The 25875-nt window shown below is 38.2% G+C and overlaps 3 protein-coding genes and 1 long non-coding RNA gene across 5 annotated transcripts; 3 read left to right on the top strand and 1 right to left on the bottom strand.

Moving 5' to 3' along the window:
* Nucleotides 1-468: 468 nt before the first annotated feature.
* On the top strand, nt 469-4531 carry LOC119690371 (nonsense-mediated mRNA decay factor SMG9). The gene is made up of 8 exons (XM_038114219.2): nt 469-638; nt 733-967; nt 1093-1224; nt 1837-2103; nt 2274-2493; nt 2821-2967; nt 3635-3801; nt 4128-4531. The coding sequence occupies exons 1-8, from the start codon at nt 603-605 to the stop codon at nt 4328-4330; spliced, it is 1407 nt and encodes a 468-aa protein (XP_037970147.2). The 5' UTR covers nt 469-602; the 3' UTR covers nt 4331-4531.
* On the bottom strand, nt 4415-20236 carry LOC105387984 (protein Flattop). Of its 2 annotated transcripts, XM_011558804.3 has the most exons (4): nt 20009-20236; nt 9353-9566; nt 7984-8216; nt 6364-6793 (listed from the first exon to the last, which is right to left on the bottom strand). In XM_011558804.3, the coding sequence occupies exons 1-4, from the start codon at nt 20033-20035 to the stop codon at nt 6755-6757; spliced, it is 513 nt and encodes a 170-aa protein (XP_011557106.3). In that variant the 5' UTR covers nt 20036-20236; the 3' UTR covers nt 6364-6754. The 2 variants fall into 2 exon arrangements, with proteins under 2 accessions (XP_048483284.1, XP_011557106.3); XM_048627327.1 differs by lacking the exons at nt 7984-8216; nt 9353-9566; nt 20009-20236 and adding an exon at nt 7703-7940 and having other exon boundaries at nt 4415-6793.
* On the top strand, nt 9707-17279 carry LOC125489877. The gene is made up of 2 exons (XR_007267307.1): nt 9707-11032; nt 16904-17279. It is a non-coding gene; the product is annotated as an uncharacterized LOC125489877 (long non-coding RNA).
* On the top strand, nt 11164-16327 carry LOC125489876. Its single transcript, XM_048627328.1, has 2 exons — nt 11164-12374; nt 15446-16327. The coding sequence occupies exons 1-2, from the start codon at nt 11427-11429 to the stop codon at nt 15461-15463; spliced, it is 966 nt and encodes a 321-aa protein (XP_048483285.1). The 5' UTR covers nt 11164-11426; the 3' UTR covers nt 15464-16327.
* Nucleotides 20237-25875: the final 5639 nt, after the last annotated feature.

Here is a 25875-nt window from a genome sequence, read left to right as displayed (position 1 = left end):
AATCAAAATCATAGAATAAATTTATAACTCTGTGGTCGTAACAGTCCTTCATTATTCTGAGAAACCGATGACGAAAAGTGAGGGTCGTTCACACAGTGGAGCGGGACTGGTAAAGGAGAGCAGATTTTTTACCTGTTGAAAAGAGAACCTTTAAGGCGCCAACACACTAGCGGACGCGGTTTACGGACGCGGCTGTCAGCCGCGACTGATAGTGTGCACGGTCTTTTGGGAAAGTTCATACCAGATTGCTCTCGGACTTCTGAAAGCTGAACGACAAAGACGTGCGAGTGCGATCTGGCACGAACTGTCCCAAATAAAATACCCTGCACAGTGTCGGCGCCTTTCCTCTTCAAACCCCAGTGCGGTGCGTGGAAACAGGGTTAAAAAAAATCGTGATCGGTTTCTATGAATAATGAAAAATGAAATTATAAAATCTGTTCTGTGTGCTGCCTAAAGTCAAATCTGACAAATCAGCTGCTTTCGTTTCGCTCGCTTCGCTTCTGTTTTGATTTCACTCACAGGATTTTAGTTTCATATATTACCTATCTATATTGCTTCTATTGAAGTTCTGAGTATACTAATTTACTTATTTAAGCAACGACATGGCTGATAATAAAAAAAAGAAACTCTACCCTAAGGTTAGTAAATATGTATATACACGAAACTTTTTTGGTTATAAATTATACCTACATAAATAAACATTAAACCACTCTCTTTTCATAAAATTTTCAGGAAACTGTAACGCCTAGAAGGCCCGTAATCCTCAAATCCGATCGGGAAGCTCCGAAAGATCAGGTTAAAGAGAAACCCGAGAAAGAAAAGCAACCAACAATAATATTAAAGACCAGGGAGCAATCTGCACCTAAGGATGATCGCCCATCGAGCCCTAAAGGCCAATCCATGGAGTCAGACATCGGCCAGCCGTGTAAAATTGCACAAAACGAAAATAAGGAGAAGAAAATTATTGGTCAGTTGTTAAAAACTTTTTTTGACTCACCAAAGTTTAGTTTTTGTAATATTCACATTTTCAGTCAAACATATATTTATAAATATCTAGCTAACTGATATAAAGATTCCTTTATTTACTTACAGAGAAGCCTAGTCCACCATTAAAAATTATGACAGAGCCAATAAAACTGTTGGATGAGCATCTGGAGTTCAACCCGGCTGCCCTCGAGTTCATGAATGATGCAAGCCTCAACTATCTAGTGGTGGGAGTTGTAGGTAATGTGTAAACTTATTTGGTTATACTTAAATGAAATCTACATAAATAAACTTACCATAACCTTGCTCTTTAGCGGCAGCTTATGTTCTATTAGAAAACATATTACAACTAACTTTAGTACGTAATAGATACCAAATAAATAAGTAGCATAAGTATAATCTAAGTAGAATTTATTATTAGGTGAGTATGTGTTGTTATTGTTATATCGTCTCCATATGCGAAAACCTATAATTAGCTTTTCGTCTATTTATGTTTAAATAAGATTAACTTGTTATTAGTATAAAGCTGTTGGTTTTCCATGCAATAAATTAAAATAAAATAAAATAATTATTTCTACCCTGTGTTAGTAGAGTAGAACTTACAAAGTTTAGTATTAATTGATAGATTTATGAATCAGCAAGAAACAGACCACAATTATTACCATTGTATTCTATTATCTGTGGGGGTGTAAGTGCCTGCACCTGGCTCTCGAGTGGAAACTTTGTGCATATCCCCAAGGTCTTAACTGCCTTCCTAAGCTTACCATTAATAATAGTAAAAAATATGTGACTTAATAAGGTGTGAAATTCGTAATACCAAGTACTTAAGTACCAAACTATTTTATGTTTTAGGCACACAAGGAGTTGGTAAATCCATGATAATGAACTTGATAGCGCAGAGCAAACCATGTGAAGATATTTGTCAACGAATTTTGAACTCACATGAGCTCCCAAGAGAGTCTGAATATGAAGAGAACAATGTCAATGCAATACAGGATCAAATTGAAAACATGAATTTTGTTGAAAACCCTGAGTCAAAAAAACACTCCATTGAGGATACTTTCAAGTTCAAAATGCAAGATATCAAACACATTGAAACTGGTGTACATTGCACAAAAGGTAAAATAGTGAAATATAAAACAGATATTTATATCTACTATTTTATAAAATAGCACTTTTATATCATCTTTTGTTCACATAAAAAATATTTTTTGGGAATTCGAGATAGAATTTGTTACATAATCAAGAGAGTATTTACCTCAATATAACTAAACCAAAAATATTTCCAGGTATTGACATGTACGTAACAGAAGACAGGGTTATCCTGTTGGACTGTCAAGCATTATGGTCACCCTCTCTCATAGATGAAGCTGCTAATACTAACCCAATAACAACAAGAAGTGCCAATGTGGTCACTGTGGATTGTTTGCAACTGGCTTCATACTTGATGTCTATTTGTCATGTGTTGATTGCTGTACAGGATTGGTTCTTCGATTATAACTTTGTAAGGTAAGCAAATATTATCAAGTGCCTGTAGAACGATTGAGATAGATAAGTAGTGCCATACTTTTGCTATGTACTGCTTATATGTACATACTTACCTTTATTTCGCTTCTGCAAATGATTTTATATGCTCTTAAACTGAAGTATTAAAACAAAGTATTAAAAATACTAAAACACAGTGTAAAACTTTATTATACAAACTTAAGTATTACCATTATCACCAGCAGCAGCAACATTGCAGTTATATTGTTTTTTGCACCTATTTTATTTTAAACCTATTAACTACTTCCCTACAGCTCAAATTCTCTCAACAATAACCACCTCCCCCCACAGATACCTACAAACAGCGGAGATGCTGTCAGTGTGGTCGCGGGGGGGCGAGGGCGGGGACGAGGGGGGGAGGGGGGACACGCGGCCGCACCTGCTGCTGCTGCACAACCGCTGCGCCGCGCCGCCGCCGCGAGCGAGTGACGCCTACAGGTACAGTTTTTAATAATTATAATAAATTTATTTTATTCAGTACAAGAAATACAGTAAAAAACTAAAGTTACAAGAATAACAATGAAAATAATATATTGTACAAGATAATAGTAAGCTTCTGAAACCTGCACTAGGGAGACCTGTGCTGCAGGTATCAGTGCCCTTACAGTTTGAGTGTTACAGTATAAAGTTAGATCTTTAACAGTAAAGGGCAGAGAAATCTGACGCCTCTCAGAAACATTGTTACTATCGTACCCTGACTGCTGTGCGGAAGATCTCGGGTTCCGATGTCCGGTACCCACAGGCTCAGCCCAGCTACAGCTTGGTTTCGGATAGCCGTGTGTGAGATTTACATATTACATATAATTATTACTGCATGGTGACATGTAAAGCTGCACTAAAAAGTATACATACCTCATATACCGGTGTTTGTAAAACGATATCTGAGTGACATACATAGGTATGTAATTTGCTCCGGTACCTTTATTCACATACTAAGTCATCCTACAGTTTTTCATGCGTGCAAAAAATATATTATATATGGCAAAGATCAAATATTATTTCCCTACATTCGGCCGCACCTACAACTTAGTTGATCTGTTCAGCGAGTCTTCGTCCTAATAATAATGAATTTAAAGTTACACAATAATATTTCTCTTGTTCACAGGAAAGCATTCCAACGTTCGAACTTACAGCTCCACTCAGGCATGTATCTCTACAGTGACATCAACAAGAACGGTATAGGCGTCGACGGTGCGAGCAAAGACTGCAACTTGGAGACCTGTGGCAGTCCGCTCAACATGTTCCTGCTACCGGAAATAAGTGATGATTATCGTAAGTTGAATATTCAACTGTTATCTAAATAACTAGGTTATCATCATCATCATCATCCTATGTTATAATCTCCCCTGCTTGACATAGGTCACTTCTAAAGAGAGCGACTTTCCTCATTAATTTGACTACTAGAGTTGAAATACGGGTTCTTAATTTCAAATTTAATCTCATCCATATAAAACAGCGCCATTTGGTAATATCAATTATCAAATGGCTAAATTTGATAATTGATATTATCAAATGGCTGAAACATACTTAATACATAAAGAATCCAGAAATATCCATATGATATGCCATTGAACATACGAGTATTATACCTTTCACAGAAAATAAAGACATATACAGAGGTCACCCGTCTTTCGAGACCCTGGCGAAGCGTCTCCGAGCCACAGTCTTGGGCGTCCACAGACACGCCATCACCAACGTACCAAACCTATCGGAAAAGGGCTGGTTCCACTTCTGCAACAAAGCCTGGGAGTCCATCAGAAAGTGCACTTTCTTCATGGAATACGAGAGATTCTTACCCTGAACCATCTAATGGTAATTGAGGATGGTAACAAAGACAACCAAGGAATGCAAGCGTCGAGAGGCGAGAGAAATGAAATTAACGTAATAGCAAGTGACATGATTTTATTCCTTTACAAGAGCAAGAGTATTACAATGTGAGTATAGAGATACAAATTGTCATTGTTTATTATTGGACCCAATATAAAATGGTTCTTTAAATATGTCATTGTGTTTACAATATACAGTCCCTATCGTACAAAAGTTCTGATCAAATCTTGATAAATGCAAGATCGAACATTGTGAAGGGCAGTTGGCTCCTTAGCTTTCCTGAAGGGCTAGCACGGGGCGCATTTAAGACGTAACAAAAGTTCTAAGTCGCACTCGGTCTCGAGGCTGCGCTATGTGAGTGAGCACAATGCAAAACTTTTGTCACGTCTTAATAATTGCACCCCATGCTAGCCATTCTGGCTGTGTAGGTAGTCAGCCTTGCTAAGGTAAATATAACAGATAGCAAGCGAATATCATCCTTACATACTTCCGCAGAAATATACGTCTGTATATTAAATTGCTAAGAGACAAAGTTGAAAAGGCTAAATATATTTTCGTTTCGAGTCACTGTTGCATGTGGCGATAAGAATCTTTTCTAAATGTAACTCGGTATTACGTTTGACAGCAAGAGAACTTTCATATAAAGTAAAAATTCTATTGAAATACCCCCGAAATGAGTGGCTTACGTCTTTGTTCCGGTGGCTTGTAAGCGTGCTGATATACGCTAGCCAACCTCCAGTGTTCCGGATAGCCAGTGGCATTCGCATCCTTCCATATGCTAAACGGAGGCGCTAAAGTCGGAATCGTGTACGACTTTTTAGAATACGGGTGCCGCATTTTGGGAATTTTGAACCCCTTTGAATCGGTTGTGTGGCTACCGCTACTCTGGACTGAGTTTGGGTTGCCAGCTTTAAAAGCGAACTTGTAATCTTCTTTGTGTTTAGCTTCTGGACAAGTCTTCGCCCCATTACATGATATGCAATGCTTATGCTTTATAGTGTTGTTGTTTGTTGATACGCTTTCTTTAGTCGATCGTCGTGAAAGATGAGATTCGCTCGGTGAGCTTTGATGTAGCTTACCCTGGGCTAGAGGGGTTTTCTCGTACGACTCCAGACTGTTTCTTCCTTGATGTTGGTTGCGAGCCTCACTTTCCTTTGCTTTCTCGTTGCCGCCCCACGCTTGCTTTATTGGCTGCAGTTTATCTGGCCGTGTTTTTTGTTCTCGACTGGACTTGCGGCTAGTTTCGCTGGGAGTCCCACAGCCGTGTATTCCGTCGCACTGCGGTTTTGACACCGACTGGCCAGAATTCCTTCTGCTACTACTCACTGATCTGCTGACTCGTTCGTTGTTGTGTTGCGGACAGTATTGAACATCGCATGAGTCTTTACGTTTCTCCTTCGACATATCTTTCTCAAAATAAGGCACTGGATGATGGCCAACCTCGTTAGCGTATTGATTTTGATTAAATATAGGATTCGGATGGGCCGGGACGACCTGTTCAAACGTTTCAACTTTTGGCGTGTGTACCATTGTGAATACTGCTGGTGCTTTAGATCCATTTGAACCATCAATATGCTTTGGCGGTCGCGGTTCGCCTTTTGGATTATCTGGTCTAAAATCCCAGCAGATAGCCAAGTCCATCAGTGACATGGCTTTTGTGTATTGCCCTCCAAGGTCTGGGCCAGAAGTCGAAGGACGCTTGCTATCTTTTTCCCCTTCTGCTTTCTTAGGATCGCAGGTTTTTGGCCTATGTACCCGCATTTTGGTGCAACAAGTTGGTCCAGAGGCTCCGTAGCCCTTCCAGCCGATAGCATACGGCTTCACTATGATATCGGAATCTCTGTGTTCTGCAATCTTAGTCATGCCGCGATACCCGAGCGTGTCTGGCAAAGGCTGATGTTCTAAGTTGCCGACGTGCATTTTCTTGGCAAAATTAAAGTTTTGCGTTACGTTTACAGCAGGTAATTTTGGTGTTGTGCTCTTTTTACCGAATTTCATATTATCTTGGATGTTCTTTTCATTATTTTTGGCATTTTCCGCGACCTTTCTCCAGAACTTTTCGGTTTCGTCTTCTTGGGGCCCGTGTACGTCTTCTACAGCTTTTTTTACAAGTAGGTCGTAGCTCTCGTGTCTTTGGTCGGGGTCTGTGAGGGAACCCGGCACGTAGGGGCCGTGGCCGTCAGCTGTCACAGGCTCCTTAACTTCTTTTAATCCTAATAGATCATCATCGTTCTTGCTAGCAGCTGTTTTTGGGTTATCTTCGCGTAACTCATCATCAGCATCTGCTCTATTTAAACTCTTACCTTCAAAATTTTCCAAATCCTTTGTGATACAGACATGTAAACAATTTGAAATAGTTGGTAACTACAGTCATCTTAGGTCGGGAGGTAACTTGTTATTAATCGGGAAATGAAGAGTGGATAGGGCATGCAAGTCTCTGAAATTAAGGGAAATACAAAGTCGTCAATAATAATATCCCTTTCTTACGTTGACGTATTTATTATACTATTATCACGTCAATGATGGACACTCGCAGGTGTGTGTTATCTCACCTAACGATAAGTCTATAATCTATCTACCAAGTAAAATGATTAATTTCATGCCATTGATTTTACGACTTGGGTCATTAACCTACATCAATGTAAAATAAGAATTGATCTTTTTATAATTATGTATGTAGATCATATTGGTGATAGGGTAGGTATAGTTACTTACTGACAAAAGAAATACTTAGGTACCAAATACAAAATATATACTACCTGTACCTACCTAGTTGTGATAAAGTTAGGGTCAATTCAGACGTACCACAACCACACCACAGCCACAACCACACCACAACCACGCGATGTGGTCGGGCGTATATTTTGTATTGACAATGAACAATCCAATTCACACGTGCCACATTTTGCCGTTGTTATCGACCACCTGTGTAATACGACCACATCGCAACCACATCGCAACCACACCGCAACCACAACGCAACCACATCGCAACGGCAACGCTGACACGCGGCGGCGGCACCGCGGCAACCTGTTTTCCATATTAACTGTACACGACGACGTGTTTACCACATCGCAATGACAGCGACAACGCAACCACATCGACATTTTGTCGCTGCCACAACGCAACTGCAAAAAGCCGCTGTCACACAATTCACACGTAACCACAGCTTGACCACATTTTGTCGCTGCGACGTGGTGTGGTTGTGGTACGTGTGAATTGACGCTTAATCTAATTTATTAAGTAGGTAAGGTAAGTACTTACTTAAAAAAAATAGTTTTTACTAATACTTGTAAGCTACTAACTACGCCACTAGAATACTATTCAGTGAGCCAGTCATAGATACCTCAAATCCAAAAATAGTATCACTACAGAAACTTCTAAAAGAAGCAGATTAATCACTGCCAAACTCCTACGAAGTCACTGGCTCCACAAAGCGGAAAGTTCCACAAGTAATTTTACAAGACGGCTGCGTATTTCTGATCGATTTACAACTAAAATACGAATGAATAATCGAACGTTACCGCACACGCAAGCAAATTACGAACGCTACTTTTGCGCGCGAAAAGCGTGGCCTAGAAAAAGTTTGGTTAGTTTTGTCTATGGTGACATCGACGTGCGACCTACTTGGAACGTTTGTGCCGACTCGTCGTCTTCAACCTCGTTGCTGTCAGACTTTTCTCTTTTTCTTTTCTCTTTGGCTTGGCCGCGGTCTCGCTTCGCCCCGCGCACGCGTGTTGCGGCGGCGGCGGCGGCGGCGGCGGCGGCGGTGCCAGCTCGGGACTGCTGGTAAGCTTCCTCTGGGACATTCAGCCAATCCCTGAACCGGCCCGGTGGGGGCTCCTTGGCTAACTCTTCCGCTGTTGATTAATTATGATCTTATTTAAGTATGTATGTTACATTGTGAGAACGTGTAATCCAAGGAGTAGGCAAAAGTGATAGTCACTTGCTGCTGATACATAAACATAAACATATCTTTATTGTAAAGGCCTCTACACACCAAAGCCGCTGACCCGGCGGCATAGCCCGGCGGCCTAGTGCCGGCGGGTTAACATAGTACAAAATGAGGCATGATTGTACAAAATGAGGCCGGCGGGTTGAGCCGGCGGCCTGAGCCGCCGGGTCAGCGGCTTTGGTGTGTAGAGACCTTAATAAGTAAAAGCATACAAAGTGGGGTAGCCCTGGTTCCTAAACTAGGGTGACCTGTGTGTCAGGAACCAGTTCCTTCCAAACAGTGAACAATTCTAGTTAAGTATTACAATTATTGACATACAAATTTAATGTGTTTTGACAGAGTTTAAGTGGGTTAGTAATTTAGTATATAATAGCTTCTTTCAAAATTGGGTGCTCTATGATTGGGTGCCAATTACGCATTTACATTACAAAAGGATAGTATTTTAACAAAAATAAAATTAGGTTTGACTGTGGCTTTTGCGAATAACGTCAACGAAGGTACATAGAAGCCTTCTTTCGTGACTTAAGTACCTACCTACGAGTATTCGGTAATATTATGAAAAAAACAAGGAAGTATCTTTCCACATTTTTGTTGACAAATAAAAGTCGGTACCAAGCAATTTTTATGGATGTCGCGGCCCAAGGACGGTGTAAGTATTCGCCGAAGAACAAGTTTATGGGTAAACTAAATTTTATGTGCTCTAGTTGATATGAAAATATGGCCGACAGAAAAAAATATAGTTACCTAAGTACCTACATAATATTATACTCCTCATAATCATATAAGTAGTACTGTTGGAAAATCTTATGAGAAATCATAACATACAGCTTTGGAAAATAAACTCGGGATAGCTGAAACTTTGTAAGTATGGATAGATAGATGTTTGTTTTCATTCAACGATAAAACAGCTAAGTTAACTTATTTTATTTTATGTACCTAGTAAGCTGCCAACATAGGCTACTTTTTATCACGATAAATTCGCACGGAAAACGCTTTTTAAAGCTAATCCCCTAAAAACCGCTATTCCTCTACAATCCTCACCAACTTTCCTCGTGATCTTCCGCGGCAGGTCCCACGTGCCGACATAGTGTCCGAAGCACTTGGACGTGTTGCTGGGCGGGCCGGCGAGGAAGTGGCCGTTGTCGTCGCAGATGGGCCGCGGCTCTGGGCGGTACTGGGCCGGCCGCGGGCGGGTTGGCGCCCAACGCGGGACCTCCCAGTTGCCGAGCCGTTTAGGTGTGGTTTCTTTGTTGTACTGTGAAGAGGTGGTAGTGGTTGGTATAACGTTATTATAGTAATGGTAAACCAATACTGGCGTGTTGTTAGTGTGACACAGTAGTAAGTATAGCAAAGTTTAATCTCTGTTCAGCTAATACCACATACTCCTACTCAATGATGTAACTAGGAAATGATAGATGACCAACACAACGGAACATATGCATAGGCTTTAACTAAACCTTCTATGTTCTAAACATCTCTAACTAAACTTGGAACGCAAAATAACTAAACTACATAGACAGTTAGCTAGATCAGAAGCGGAAGAAATAACTTAATAATTCTTTGGCGCCCAACATGGGATGACTACCACTCCCCCATACTCTTTATTTTAAGCTAACCCCATTTTTAATTCATCACTTTCATCAAGCAACCACACAACCAGCAGTTATAAAGTGATTACAAAGAGTTATAACGTGACGAATGACGACACGCTCCCGTGGTGCAAGTCACGTGTCATTGGGAATTGTCCTGCGAGGACTTTGTTTCAATTACCCTTTTGTTTCATCCGAAGGGAAGTTATAAGTTTAACGCGTGTATGTCTGTAGCAAGGTAACTCCGAGAGTATTATATTGTCGGTAGGTGCAAAACTCTCTGTTGTGATCGTCGTCATCGGATCACCATGAGAAGGACATCATTATAAATTCCCCTCTCGCTTCGAGATCCTTCGTATCCACTTTAAAAACTCTAAACGCTTATTTTTTTCCGCAAATCCAATCGGCGACCAACCAATTAGGATGGATTGAATAAGTTTAAAATTAGAATCGGAGTGAAAACATGTGACAATAGGGTCGCCAGCCCATTGACGCAGGTGCCATGTGATCATGTCACCCTCCCTTTGTATAGAGGCGTCGCATCGTAAATGTCGTAATACTTATTCATCCCTACGACAAAGGGTTGCAAATTATTATTTACTCCATACGTCATACGACTGTTTGCCTTCATTATTGATGTCCGCAATAATTTAGGTTTACACTGACAGTGGTTTGTTACTTGTATGTTTTATAATATTACTTATAACAAAAAAATACAGTTGCGCAGTGATACCAGAGTTGGTCACATAATTGAAGTTTATTAGTGTGTGTCGGGGAGATTGACCTGTCTCCGGACAAAGTCCACTTTGAATACAATTAAAGTAGTCTCGAAATATTACCGGTAGTTACGCTAACAATAGAAAAATCGATTATTGTTATCCAAATTAAACTCAAACTAAAACAAAGAAAAAAGTTCCTTTTGTTAATATACTGAAGTAGGGTAGCCTGGGTACGGTTAAAACAGGGTACGGTTGAAACAACTCTAATAATTCCTAAACTATGGGCGGTACGACGAGGGGTCCAAGGGGAGAGGGACGCGGCTTGCGAGTCCAGACATGAATCACAGTGCTTCGTCGCATTTCGCGCGCCGTGCACGTGTGTAGGTGGCCTCATTGTATTTTTTTCGACAAAAGTAAGTATTTTGTTTTGTTTTCTATTTCCAATTGTTTCGTTGATATTAGCATTTGTGTTTTAAGTGTTTTACTACTTTGTTGCTAGACTTTATGGGTTCGGAAACACTAATTTGTTGTTGTGTAGGTTATTTTTGTCAATATTGTAATGATGTGGGTAGCATGCACTTATAGAATAAACCAGTCTAACCCGAGTCACCGTCTTTGATTCACGCCCGTCTTGACATGGCGCAGCCGGTATTAGGAACTAATTAAATCGTCGTGAGTGTTTAAACACGTATAAATCCCGAAAATACAGTGGTAGCAGTGATAAGACGTGTGATAAACTTAATAAAAACAGTATAAATAAATAAGATTAAAAAGTAAATTAGAAAATAAATTCGGTGCAGATTCAAAATGGAAGCCGTATTAAAACCGCCGTTACCATTCCAATTTGATAATAATATTACAAATGTAACCTCGGGAAACCTAAGCAAATCATGGGAAGAGTGGAAAAAGTCTTTTGAAATATACTATCAGGCGTGCGAGTTTTCCAAAAAAGATGCAAAGGTGCAAATTAGTATTTTGTTGCATATAATTGGCCCAAGGTGCAGAGAAGTTCACGATACATTCAAAACAAAATGCACCACAGTCGACGAAGTTTTAAAAGAATTTGATAATTTCTTTTTACCGAAGAAAAACTTAACAGTAGAACGTCACAAGTTCTTTATCCGAGAACAAAGGGAATTTGAATCCGTTGAACAGTATGTCTTCGAACTGAATAAGATGGCCGCCAAATGTGAGTTCAAAGATCTTTGTAACGACCTTGTCAAGGACCGTTTGATTTGTGGAATCCATGATAATTCATTACGGGAACGTTTGCTTAGAGAGAGTGACTTAACGCTGAAAAAGGCGTTAGATATTTGCCAGCTAGCCGAACTATCAAGGGTGCAGGCTACGAATATAAATACCGAGGTTTCAGCACATCACGTGAACGAGATAAATAATAAATGTTGCGGCAATTGCACAGGCAATAGTGCAGAAAATACGGAATCGGTGGATTGGATGCAGCAGGGAGTACGTGAGCGTCGCAGGCGCGGGCGTGGGCGCGGGCGGGCGCGAGGCAGGGCGCGAGGGCGCGGGCACGGAGACCCGGCACCCGCCGCCGCCTCGGCCGCCGCCCCAACGCTGCCGCCGCCGCCGCCTCCTGCGCGATCATCGCGTGTGTGTTACAAGTGCGGTATGAGTCATAACATGTACCAGTGTCCCGCGTATGGTGCAAAGTGCAATAAGTGCAACCGTTATAATCATTATGCGAAAATGTGCCAAGTATTGTATGAAATCGATGGGAATTCATCCGATCAGGTAATTAATAAGATTAATTCAGATGATTCGTGGTCTGCCACTTTGTATGTAAATAATAAACCTATTAATTTTAAACTGGACACTGGGGCTGACGTAAATGTGTTGCCTAAAAGATATTTGAATCAAATAGGTGTTTTAGGAAGTGAGTTGACAAACACAACTATGAAATTACGTGGATATTCTGGGGCTAGCATACACGTTTTAGGTAAGTGTAGTTTAAAAATTACTCACAAAAATATAACCTACATACTAAAATTTGTTATTGCCGATGTTGATTCACCTGCTATTTTAGGTCGAGAATCGTGTGAGGAACTGAATGTAATTAAGCGAATAATGTCGATTACTTCCAAAAATGATAGTGAAAGGATATTAGACGATTACCCAGATGTTTTTGAGGGTCTAGGTTGTTTGCCTGGCAGTTACAAAATACTTTTAAAAGATAATATACAACCGGTAGTTCATGCTCCTAGAAAAATGCCAATTGCTATTAAAGAAAGTTTTAAAAATAAGTTATTAGATATGGAAAAACAAGGCATTATTGCTAAAGTTGAGGGACCTACCGATTGGGTCAGCAGTATGACGCTAGCTAAAAAAGCGGACGGTGATTTTAGGGTGTGTTTAGATCCGCAAGACCTGAATAAGGCAATCAAACGTGAACATTTTAAACTTCCCACACTTGATGAAATAACATCTAAGTTGTCAGGTTCTAAGGTATATAGCACGTTAGATGCGAAATTAGGATTTTGGCAATTGAAGTTACATGATGATTGTACTGACTTATGTACCTTTAATACGGTGTTCGGTAGGTATAAATTTTTAAGAATGCCGTTCGGTATCTCATCAGCGTCGGAAGTATTCCACAAAAGGCTCCTAGAGCACCTAGATAGCCTGGACGGTGTTTGTCAATTTATTGATGATTTGCTTGTCTACGGTAAAGACAAAGAAGAGCATGATTTACGCCTGCGTAAAGTACTACAAAAATGTCGTGAAATCAATATAAAATTGAATAGAAAAAAATGTAAAATCGGATTAACAGAGATCACATATTTAGGTCATAAAATAAGTGAACACGGAATCTCACCCGATGAATCACACACAGAGGCCATTAAAAATATGCCTGAACCTAAAAATGTTAAACATTTAGAACGGTTTTTAGGGCTCGTGACCTATGTAGGTAGTTTTGTTCCAAACTTGTCTGATAAAACACACATATTGCGCGAACTATTAAAAAAGGATATCGAATGGCACTGGAGCGAACATCACAACAAGAGTTTCAATATGATTAAGCAATGTTTAATTAGTCCGCCCGTGTTACAATATTACAGTCTAGACAAGCCAGTCACGCTGTCTGTAGATGCCAGCAAGCACGGGCTAGGGGCATGCTTGCTGCAGGGCGGTTTGCCCGTTTGTTACGCGTCTAAATCGTTAAATAAAACGGAACAAGCATACGCTCAAATAGAAAAAGAATTGTTTGCATGCGTGTTTGCTTGTGAAAAATTCTATACCTACATATACGGGCGATCCGACATAACAATAGAAACAGATCACAAACCGTTAATTAGTATCATAAATAAACCGATAGTAAACGCACCGCCAAGATTACAAAGAATGTTAATGAGATTGCAACCATATTCATTTAAACTTGTTTATAAGCCCGGAAAATACCTACACATAGCGGACGCGCTGTCCAGGGCAGTTGCCCTCAGCGAGAGCAGCGGCGAGCTGGAGCCGCGTGACCACCTGGAGGCGCGCGCCGCCGTGTGCGCGGTGGCCGTCGGCAACGACCTCACCGATACGCATTTCCTAGCTATACAAAAATATACTCGCCAAGATACAGAGTTACAATCGTTAATAAAAATTATAAAAAATGGTTGGCCGGTATCGCGATCAGATGTGGACGCGTCACTTCGTTGTTATTGGAACATTAGGGACGAGTTAACGGTAGATTATGGATTAGTATGGAAAGGCGCGCGCATAGTTATACCTAAATGTTTACGCTCAGAAATGTTACGTAACATACATATAGGCCATTTAGGCATCGAAAAATGTAAACTAAGGGCGAGAGAAATAATGTACTGGCCGAACATGAACTCGCAACTTGAGGACATGGTATCTAGCTGTCAGGCGTGCCTAACACATAGGAAGGCTAACAATAAAGAAACATTAATGCAACATGACATTCCTGAACGGGCATGGTCCAAAATAGGCGTTGATTTATGTCACTATAGGGACAAAATATTCTTGATAGTAGTAGATTATTATAGTAAATTCATTGAAGTTATAGAATTGCAATCCATGACCTCCACAACGGTGATAGACCAGTTGAAGGTAGTATTTAGTAGGCAGGGCATAGCAGATATAGTCATGTCAGATAATGGACCGGAGTTCAGCAGTGAAAGCTTTAGGACATTTTCACAAATGTGGAAGTTTCGGCATGTAACATCCTCGCCGAGATATCCTCAATCGAACGGACAAGTTGAAAGAGCTGTACAAACTGTTAAAACAATGTTAAAGAAGACTACTTTCGATGGGTCTGACTTCCGTCTAGGACTTTTAGAATATCTAAATACACCAATAGATCACACTTTGCCGTCGCCTGCTGAGCTTCTATACAGTAGAAAACTTCGCAGTATTTTACCATGCTCATTAAAATTATTAAAACCTAAATGTCATACAAATGTTATACCATCATTAAAACGTCGCAAGGAACAGGAAAAGAAATATTTTGATATTGGCGCTAAAGATTTACCTCCTCTTATAGTTGGTCAAAAGGTCAAAGCATGGGTAAATAACTCTTGGAAAAACGGTACAATTAGAAATATAAAAGGGCAGAGATCGTATGAAATTGAAATGGAATCGGGAGGAATAATGATTCGTAACCGTAGACATATTATAATTGACTCAAGGGTCTGTAATAAATTTCAAGGATCAAGTAATGTCGGTCGGAGTAGTTTACAATATGATGACATTGTTAACAGCAATGGCGAGTCCCCCCCGCGCAGCCCCGGTGTCCAGGTAAATGAACCTGTTGTAAACAATGCGACTGACGCTTATGTAACTCGTTATGGCAGGACGGTGAGGCCTCCTGAGCGATACGGATTTTCAACGCCACAACTGCACACTTGAAATACCTACCAATGTAGTTAAGAAATCTATACATCATAATAAATAATAAAAATTATAAATATATACATATTACATTACATAATATTATATTTAGATGAATGAATGTCATTGTATTGTAATTCACCTACTTAATTTATTGATGAAACAATGTTTTTTTTTTAAATTATTAATTCATAATATTGATTCGTAATTTTGTGCATGTATCCATTAAATTATTCAATATACCTACCTAAATACAAATAATTTGAACTGTGTATATAATGTATGTGTCGCTGTCGACATTCTAGAAGTGATTTTGTTCTACATATTTACAGTGTATTGTACGTCGGATACCAATTTTAGTCATGGTAAGGTACCTAGGAACCTACCTATTCTCTGATAAAACTACATTTATGTGTAATAATAATTGTGTACTCTGTAGAATGAAGTGGATCTATAGGTACTTATGAGCTAGATCATTATGATTGTTATTGGAGATGCCTATGCTTTATTCGTATAATTGTATCGTCTACTTTTTTTTTTTAAAGAATTTTTCATAGAATTACAGGAATTGCATGACATATACCTAACATTGTTAATATTTTCATTGAATTGCATGACATAATTGTTAATATTATTACCATGTTAAATTTTCTTCTTATGAATTTATTGTTTTTATGAATACTTATGCTTTGAAATTCATACATTTATATATTATGAAACAAACATGTACTTATCCTCCTTCACTAGGTAGAAGCAGTAGATAAAACATAAGTACCTAATCTTTGTTTGATTTTGTTAAATATAATGTGTACTCGATTAGATTCAATTGATTCTATCATTATTAATTCATATCCTAACTAATATTATAAATGTGAAAGTAACTGTGTCTGTCTGTCTGTCTGTCTGTCTGTCTGTCTGTCTGTCTGTTACTCTTTCACGCCAAAACTACTGAACAGATTTGAATGAAATTTGGTATACATACGGTATAGACACCGGGAAAGAACATAGGCTACTTTTTATCCCGGAATTCCCACGGGAAAACTTTTTAAGGCGAAGCGAAGCGCGCGGGAACAGCTAGTTACTTATATATCAATGTTGTTTGCCAATATTGCGAAATTTGTGTTTATTACATGTAAACAGTCGGGATTATTGCAAATATCCAATTGTAACTATATTTTTTGTTTTTTTTTCATTTTTTTTTTGAAAGGAGAAGGATGTCAATATTGTAATGATGTGGGTAGCATGCACTTATAGAATAAACCAGTCTAACCCGAGTCACCGTCTTTGATTCACGCCCGTCTTGACAATTTTGTTTTGGAGGTGTGTTCGTTTTAGTAAAAAATGAGTGGTTGGGTACGGTTGAAACGATATTTGTGGGTACGGTTGAAACAATGAGTTCATATTATTTTCTTATTTTTTAGATGCCGAGAGTACGTGTAAGGAAGACTTTGAGGGCGCAGATCGACTTGTTGCAGTACAAAAACGCTTATGAAGAGGTAAAAGCAGGATATTCATTGCGGACAGCTGCGGAGAATTTTTGTTTGGTTAATTTTAATTGAAAAGTGTCATTAGTTCTGTTGCTTTTGTTAACTACGTTTTTTTTTGTATTATTTAGTTTTAATATTGTCACTGAGAACGTTAGGTTAAGGCTGATTAAAGTTATCGTTAAGTTTATTAAAACATTGAAGACTGTGATTAAAGTTATCGTTAAGTTTATTAAAACATTGAAGACTGATGTTAAAATGCTATAATTATTAAGAATTACAATAAATGATGATTAAAACTTGTTCAAATGTATTATTTTTGTATCATTTGCATATGTTTCAACTGACCCCAGTCACTGTTTCAACCGCCCCTGGTATGGGGACGGTTGAAACAAATTCTTTTTTTATTTCGATTTGGTTTTACTAAAAAAATAACGTAGCTGGTAATAAAACGGCAATGCCTTTTGGTAGGTAGAAACACGCTCTCTTATAAAAGATATCTTCATCATCGCTCGGCTTATAAACGGCAACATTGTGGACGATATTATTGAAATTGTTTCAACCGTACCCAGGCTACCCTAGGTATATAAGGTTTTAGAACAAAAGTCTTGGCTTCGAATGCAATTCCTATGTGCCACTTTTAAAACATCTTGTTATTACTTATTATTACACAATACCTAATAGTGAGTTTTCAGATTACCTTTTAGTTTTCACTCAATAACCCCTAAATATTACACGTTATGGGGACAGCTCTACTGTGCTCAGTGTGACAGGGTGTTCAAGACGAAGTTCGGATTTGCCAGCCACATAAGAAAGAGCACATAACAGAGTGTAGCAAGCAAGAGTCGCTGTTGTCGGATACGACGAAGAGGACATCATCATTACACGTTATATCCAATGCACCTAAACCTTTCTTAATTCGTTCGCTATTAATACTTAGTTAAACGGCTCGGTATAAATTTATAATTCGATCGTCAATTTCTATCGCATCTTTTCATGTGCCTGCTGAAATAACGACTGGAGTTATTGTTCGTTCCTTTTCGATTAGTTACGACTGGGCTAGATTTAGAATTACTAATGATAGCATTACGTGAAGGCTAAGGCTATTGCGAATAAATCAAAGTCTGCGTAATGTCTAGCTATTACTTAAGTACATAATTTGTGTTTACAAAAACGTAATAACGTAGGTTGGCTGGTAGAAAATGCTTTTAGCATTAAGTCCACCTTTTGTACACTTATATTTCATATTTGTGCAATAAAGTATCAAATAAATAAATAATAGGTAGGTACCTAACTACACTAATTAAAATGATTGACTGGGTGGCATTTCATGATTCGATTCTTAGGTAGATCAATGGTTATTAATTCATTTGTGAATAAAAATAATTAATTAGACATAGTAGATTAGTTAGATATGTAGTATTCGTTTCTATTTATACGGTCTACCTGGATTACTTTCATGTTGATTATTGATCTAGACATTAATTGAAAAGTCAATCTAAGTCCTAGACGGAACTGTAGGTACGCGGGTGCAGGTAATGGAAAAGACTGTAATTACGATTTTACTGCCACATTTTCCATCAGTCAAAGGGGCAATTAGTACCTAAACGTGAGGGAGTAGGTATAAGGTATGTAGATACATACGAGTCTAATATAGTATATGAAATATAAAGAAAGACACATACAATGCTGCTTACATATAAGTAGGTACATAGGTAAATCATAATACAAATCATATTAACACGCTTAAGGTACACCTATATGTATATTATGAACACCTGTTGGAAAACAGGCATTTTGAGCAGGTGTGTTTCTAATAAGTACATAAGTACACTTATCATTTATAATACATTTGACTATAATTTACAGGTCATAAGATAAGTAAAGTGAATGTCGTAGGGTATTTAAGTAGTTATATTTATCCCGTTATCCCCACCCAACGAATTTCACAGGCCAAAGCTAGTTTTAAAAGTTATCCTACAGTCTTGACACGATAGGAAACGGAACTTTCAGTAAAGTTTACCATAGATATGTCGTGTCACATACTGCGAAGTTTGATTGCGAGTTTCACCCACATACCTTGAAAGTTTCAGCAGAATGAATTGAAGATTTACGGCTATCTAAGTAGGTATTCATCATTTGGGAGTTATTCTGTTTTAGAGTTTATATTTTACGAGGATACATAATTAATATTTTCAAATCCTTGCGGTGCGCGGTGGTGGTAGGTTGGAGAAATGTAGCTAAGCCTACATAACAGATCTTCATATATTTACATAAAAATATCCCCCAAATTCCTCGTAAAAAATATAATAGACCCTATAAAACAGATAAAAAGAATACAATTAATCTCACACGAGAGCTATTAACTAAAGACCAGCGAGAGGTGTCATACACGGATTACCATCGTAAACAATACCGTGAAAAAATGTCATTTTAATACTACAAACAGGGGGACGGGTGACACTATTCGCTACTGCACCCTAGAATCGACCCTTCACGCACGCAATGCTTTCACGTCTTTAATTCTTGGACATAAAGCACAGTTTTGAAGGCGAAGTGGAGTTTTTTATTACGTTTGTAAGTCAAGGGATGGGATTATCGGAATTACAATTTATCCCAAAATAGTGGAAGTAAAAAACGTTCAGTGAAACGAGGGGTCAGTAATAGGCGTTGCAGGTGCAGAGATAATGGATAAAAACTGAACACGGGATTAGGGATGTTTAACTTATCTGCAGATTTTGGCTACAAATAAAATTCGTAGATTAATGGGTATTACCATGTTAGTGGCCATGTCTTATCTAGTTAGACGTAGCAGAAATCAGTAGGTAATTTGCTAATTGAAAGGAAGTCAAAGTTAGTAACTTGAAATAAATCATAATAATCTCTACAACTAAACTGAATGAACAATAAACTTTTACGTATACATCACGACATTACGGTAAATAACAGTTTGGGGACTTTGTTTGAGGATGAGCAACTATCGATAGTAGGTATACCTAAATCACATATTGAGGATATTTTAACTACGACTAGTGCACTTACTTGGCCACTATCGAATAAAAACGCCATCCCGCCGATTTAAACAATCACAAAAACATTTACAAAATAAAACACATCCAAAACATTGTAAAAGCTACTGTAAATTGTCAAAAAACACTTTTTATAAACAAAAAACTTGCAGCTTGTCTATGGTAGGAACTATTTTCACCCGGAAAATGGAAAAGCCTATCGGCAAAACTGTGAAGTTGCTATAACGACCAAGGAGTTCCTGAAGTTTACACGCGCCTCCTGGAAGCCACATAGCCTCCTTGCTTTTTGTGATGGCGTGTTAATGAAATACAGGGAGCACGAGTACCTGTGTAGGTTTGTATACCATGTGTATACCTAGGTAGGTATAGGTACTTAATCTATAGGGTGTTCAAAAAAGGGTTGAATCAAGATCAGGATGACCTTGCCATTCTAAAAGAACTTCTCTTGAAAATTCGAGAAAAAAATATTGTTTCTTTACATTGTGTTCGTAATATTTTGTTCGTCAATGGACAGCAAAGAACAGGGTTCTACGGGGCGGTTACTTAGGTTTTTATTCTAGCACCCGGTATTGTATAGGTCGAGTATAGTTTGTTCGTCACGTGACTTTATACTATCAGGAGCAGACTTTTTCACGCTTGGTTCCCTATCCGGATATCTCGGTCTCAGGCTTAGTGCCAATTACTCCATTCTCGGTTAGAGCATAACCAGGGAGTAGTGGTTAACTTTTGACACATCTGTCATGAATTTTATATGGAGATGACGTTTAATTTATAAATCAATCCTTTTCGGTTAGATAACCGACGCGTGTTTTGAAACTATACAAGGCCAGAACGCACCCATAGTGTACTAGCACTGTATAATTTCAAGTGAAAAAAAATATTTTTTTACTTGAAAATATACACGATTTGTGCGTACTAATCGCGTATACTTTCAAGTTGGGATTTACTGAATTGTTCTTGAAAATATACATTGCTATTACGCACATTGCTTGATTGGCGTACTTGTCGCATATAATTTAAACCTACATGCTGATTCTGATTTACTTAACTATTTCGGTAAATTTACATGACTACAATTTACTTGTTCTGCCTGTCATACCTATAGAATGTTAATAAATAAAGATGAACAAGCTCTAATTTGATTGATAAATTGATTTATAGCATCATATCATACTTGCAAGTAAGAATACTAATATCTTATTATTTATATAAATTAAAAGTAATACCTACTACACTCACGAGCAATGAAAAAGTTCCAGTGACGATAGCTCCTGAACGGAAAGACCAGCTTAATGACGCCGTCGGCAATATTAAAGTACTTTTAACAGTGCATCAAAATATTATTATAAACAACTAAAAATGGAAATTTTGATCAATTTCTAAATTAAAGGTTTTAAAATCATGTCATTTGGTGTTGACTTTTTGTTACTTGGACTTATTCATTGCTCGTGAGTGTAGTAGGTATTACCCTATAGACCTATTACAGACATATTTTCCATCAAGTTTTGAATTCACCGTAATTGTCTTTTATGAATTGTTCTACACCTCTGAACCTCACCTCACTCTGAGATTTACTATTTAGGTACAACAGTTCTACAGTTTAATTTAAATCAATTCACTTTTAACTGCACCATGTTAACAAAAAACACTTTGCGAAAACAATGGCAAGTGCGGAATGATGATGCAATGTTTAGAAAGCAATAGACTTATTACTATTTCGCATGAAAGAAAGAGAGAGCAACAATTCAAAAGGGCTACCTGGTAACTAATCACGTATAGTTTCAAGTGCTCGCATTGCCACTTGGCACTTGAAAATATACTCGATTAGTACGCAGTGGTAACTGCTGCAGTATATTTTCAACCCATAATTTTGGCCCAACTGACTTGAAAATATACGCGATTATTGCGTAATGGCCTTGTATACTTTCAAGTAAATCATGGCATTATTTTAATTTGAAAATATACGCGAGCAGTCCCAACCTCTGCGTTCTGGCCTTGTATAGTTTCAAAACACGCATAACCGACAATGGAGAAATTGGCACTTAGATTTAGATACCTGCCTCCTTATGTGCTTACTTAGATGCCTTCCTTTCGTGCCTTCTTAGTTACTTACATGTGAACATTATGATACGTGCCCGCGACCCCCCTCGCCTGATGGAGTCACGAGGCACGCAAATACTATTTCCGTCGCAGAAAATTATCCTTCGCATTAACCTTGGAACGTACGTTAGTTACGCGATTACCCTTTAATATCGGATTGCAAGCCTCGTGGTTGTCCCCAGCCGGTACATGTCTCTTTGCATAAATTTAATAATTGGAACGCTACTACTACGCTCTTGTGTCTTGGAAAAGTAGGTATAGTTGTTGCACTGTGGAAAAAAATGCGATGTTGTGCCGAAGGTGAGCCAGCTGCCTGGTTAACGTAAAATTTCATAGGAATATTTTATTTTATGTAACTATGGTTTCAATAGTACCTACCTACGTAAGCACCTATACCTACATGCTCTAATAGCATTTAGATCAAAACAATAAATTATTAAACTGTGCTTCTACTTCTATTGTTTTATGTTCATGAAAATTATAGAAGGTTTACACGACACGATGCAATGAAGTATACAGTGTAACTACTACTCTACCTGAAGCAAAAAATATACTCAGGAATCTCAGGATGATTTAGTTTTAGACTTTCCAGGTTCGAATGACAATTAGAAGTTTAGAACCATCAATTTTGATTTCAATTTGATTCCAGGGTAGGTAAGGATATTCGCTCTATTCGTGTTTTAGCAATTAACAACAACATAGCCGCAATTTTGCCAGGAAACCTTTCTCCGTTAATCACTGAGCAAATACCATGGTTTCCCATCAAAATATATATTTAGCTATATTACTATATCGAAAATATGTTTTAGCCAAAAAATTAAGATTAGTTATTATAATTAGTAACTAATTTTTTAAAAATCCATCAATCTATGCTCTACAAAGGTACCTATACCACCTCTTGAGAAATAATAAGTAGGTATTGCTTAGATATTTGATTAGAGAAGCATCTTTCAGCCCCGTTTTTATTTTCCCATCTATCCCGGGGCATAAGGCGTCATTACCGAGAGCACCTGAGTCCGGGATCGATAGGCGTGGCGAGCTGTGATTGGCCATCACAATGGTGGGCGGGGCCAAACGATGTGGTCCAGATGTGGCATGAGGGTTGTATTCTGGATATTGATAGAAAAATATTCTAGGATTAGCAGGGTTTCTATGATATGATCTAAAATTGTTTACTTATGTCATGTCAAGGGAAGGTAGAGACCTAGAGACCATCAGCTACCTTGGCACCACAATCAATCATTAGCAACCTAGTCCGATTCGCTTCGGCCGCGTATGGAACTGGAGTTTTGGAACCAGTTCCATAAAAGTATAATTCATCGTACAAATTATGTAATTTTTGAAGCAATGCTGCTTGTAGGTTGTTGTTTGTGGTGGTACGATACGGTAGCAGGCGCGATAAGGTTGTCTAATGTATAAAGTCTGTACTTAAATCTAAATTACACACTTCATAATAAAAAGCACTTTGTTACATTGTATGTGTAGGTAGGTAAGTAAGTTATGAGTGATAAAAAATCGCGATTAACTAAATTACACAAGAAAGAGAATTTATCATTGGATTCTTATATGATAGCTTATCAATAACAGGTGTTCAGTGAGACATAGTGCCAGCTGCGTCGTGTAGCATACATCGCAGTCATAATTTTGATAGGTAGGTAGGCCTATAAATCATAACGATAACTTTACTATGTAGATCAAGAGCACTGATAAGTTGATCGCATAAAGATATGGGAGCATCTAGCATGTATTTATCTGATATTCGGAGAGTTCACAAAAGCTACTTAAAATAATTAATGATGATGTCTTCCTCCTTCTAGTCGATTTCCACCACAAATGCTATTGATGGCTCGACTTGGGAATCCGGGACATCTGAGTGTTAAAGTTTCTCTCACTAGATCTCAGAGGGAGTAAGTTAGCTACCAATTTAACTCCACTCCGAAAATGCAAAAGTATGGGACAGAAATGCAAGAATTTAATATTGAATTTAAAAAACGAAGACCATGACATAGGTAAGACTACAAGATATTATATTGTATTCTATTCTGAGTCCAACATTTAACAGCTAGCTTACGAGGTAGAGATATACACGATGGCGCTGTATTTTTTAAGTACTTATATACTTACTAGACCGACTACTATTATCTCATACAATACTAAATTAGTCTCAAAAAACATTTATACAGATATCCTGAATAGCCCATACAATAACAGACGTGCTTTTAAGCTCCACCCTCTCGAGCTTTCCGCGAGAGGGTGCGAGGCCCGGCCCTCCGAGCTTGCAGATAAAAGCTCAGGGATGCTGGACTCTGGACCAGTACTGGCCCTGTCACCCACGAGACACATCTGTCTTATATTCATCAAATAGTGCTATGTAAATGAAAGTGTATACTTGAAAAAACGTGTAAGATTGTTTTTGTTATATTGTGAGTTGTGGAAAATGGATATGCTGTGAAAACCTTACGGTTTTTTTTTGAGTAATTGAAAGGTGAGTTCTATTTCTATTTATTGATATGCTACGGAAGAGATAGTGGAACCTAAATCATCGATTCAGGAGGTTAGGTTTAGCTTAGCATAAGGCATGTTATGAAAGTCTCAAGTAAGAAAGTCTTAAAATTTTCTAAGAGATTTTCTGTTGTCTTTTTATATGAACTCCTAAACACATTTTTATTTTAAGTAACAACTTTAACACCTACCGTTGGTCACTACTGTGCATCACGATTTTCCACGTAACAAAGTTTTCCACCTAGGTACACACATTCGTTAACAGAGTAGTTGAGCATTTGTACATACTTTTTTCATTTTGGGTCATCAAATCAATATTATAATACGCGTATTTCAACTTAAAAGAAGTGTTAAACCTTAAAATTAATTTACACTCCACCCGTAATGCAATTACAATACAATTTCCCGCCCGCCCAATGCAACGTTATCGCCGGGAAAATCGCATTACAAGCTCATCAGTTCGATAGCTCAATTGAACACAAGTTGAACACATGCATGCAATTTATATGCTGCAGCTGGAGTGATATAGTTTTGGTCTCGTTACTATACTATAATAAGTCACGTAATGAGACATCATGTATAAATATTTTCTACACTAGAAACTCGGGTACATTCACCTTTCGTAAATAAGTAGGTAGTAAACGGAGAATATCTTCTACTCGCCGGTTAGTGTTAATCGGAATATAATGTTTGATATAAGTATCTAAAATATACGTGTAAAAAACCAAAAATTTATTGACCTATTCTATAGGCAGGTACATAGGTAGGTACCTAGATACTTACATACATTACTAAGTACTTACATATTTAGCCAATGACTATCGATAAAATTTGGTACAGATGTAAAGAGTGTTTGGATTCCGCAAGGGGTAGTAAAGGGCATGCGATATAAAAAGAATAAACACGAATTTATTGCCCCTCAGGGCTAGTGTGGTTCTTACTGATCATGATTAGGTACAGTATTAAAAGAGCTTCGAAAAATACCAGACTAGAATTTATCCGTTTGGACACAGGCGCCTTCTAGTCAGTGTATGCCCATACACTGCATTCATTAATAAACGGATAGCGCATGCTACACAATCTCGATATTATCTAAATGGATTGAGATGAGTTACAAATTTCCCGCATATCTTTATCATATTACTAGTCTATTCCGAGTTTTCTATTGCGAGAACGCGCCTCCTTAGGTAAAATTTTGTGATCATGATCAGTTTCTATAGATTGCTGTGATCAGACTGATCAGTTGGTCCAACTACTTTATGCCACTAGGTGTGAACG

The sequence above is a fragment of the Plutella xylostella genome, chromosome 18 (genome assembly GCF_932276165.1).
Source record: "Plutella xylostella chromosome 18, ilPluXylo3.1, whole genome shotgun sequence".
NCBI lineage: Eukaryota > Metazoa > Arthropoda > Insecta > Lepidoptera > Plutellidae > Plutella > Plutella xylostella.
This window is presented reverse-complemented; position numbering and strand designations above follow the sequence as displayed.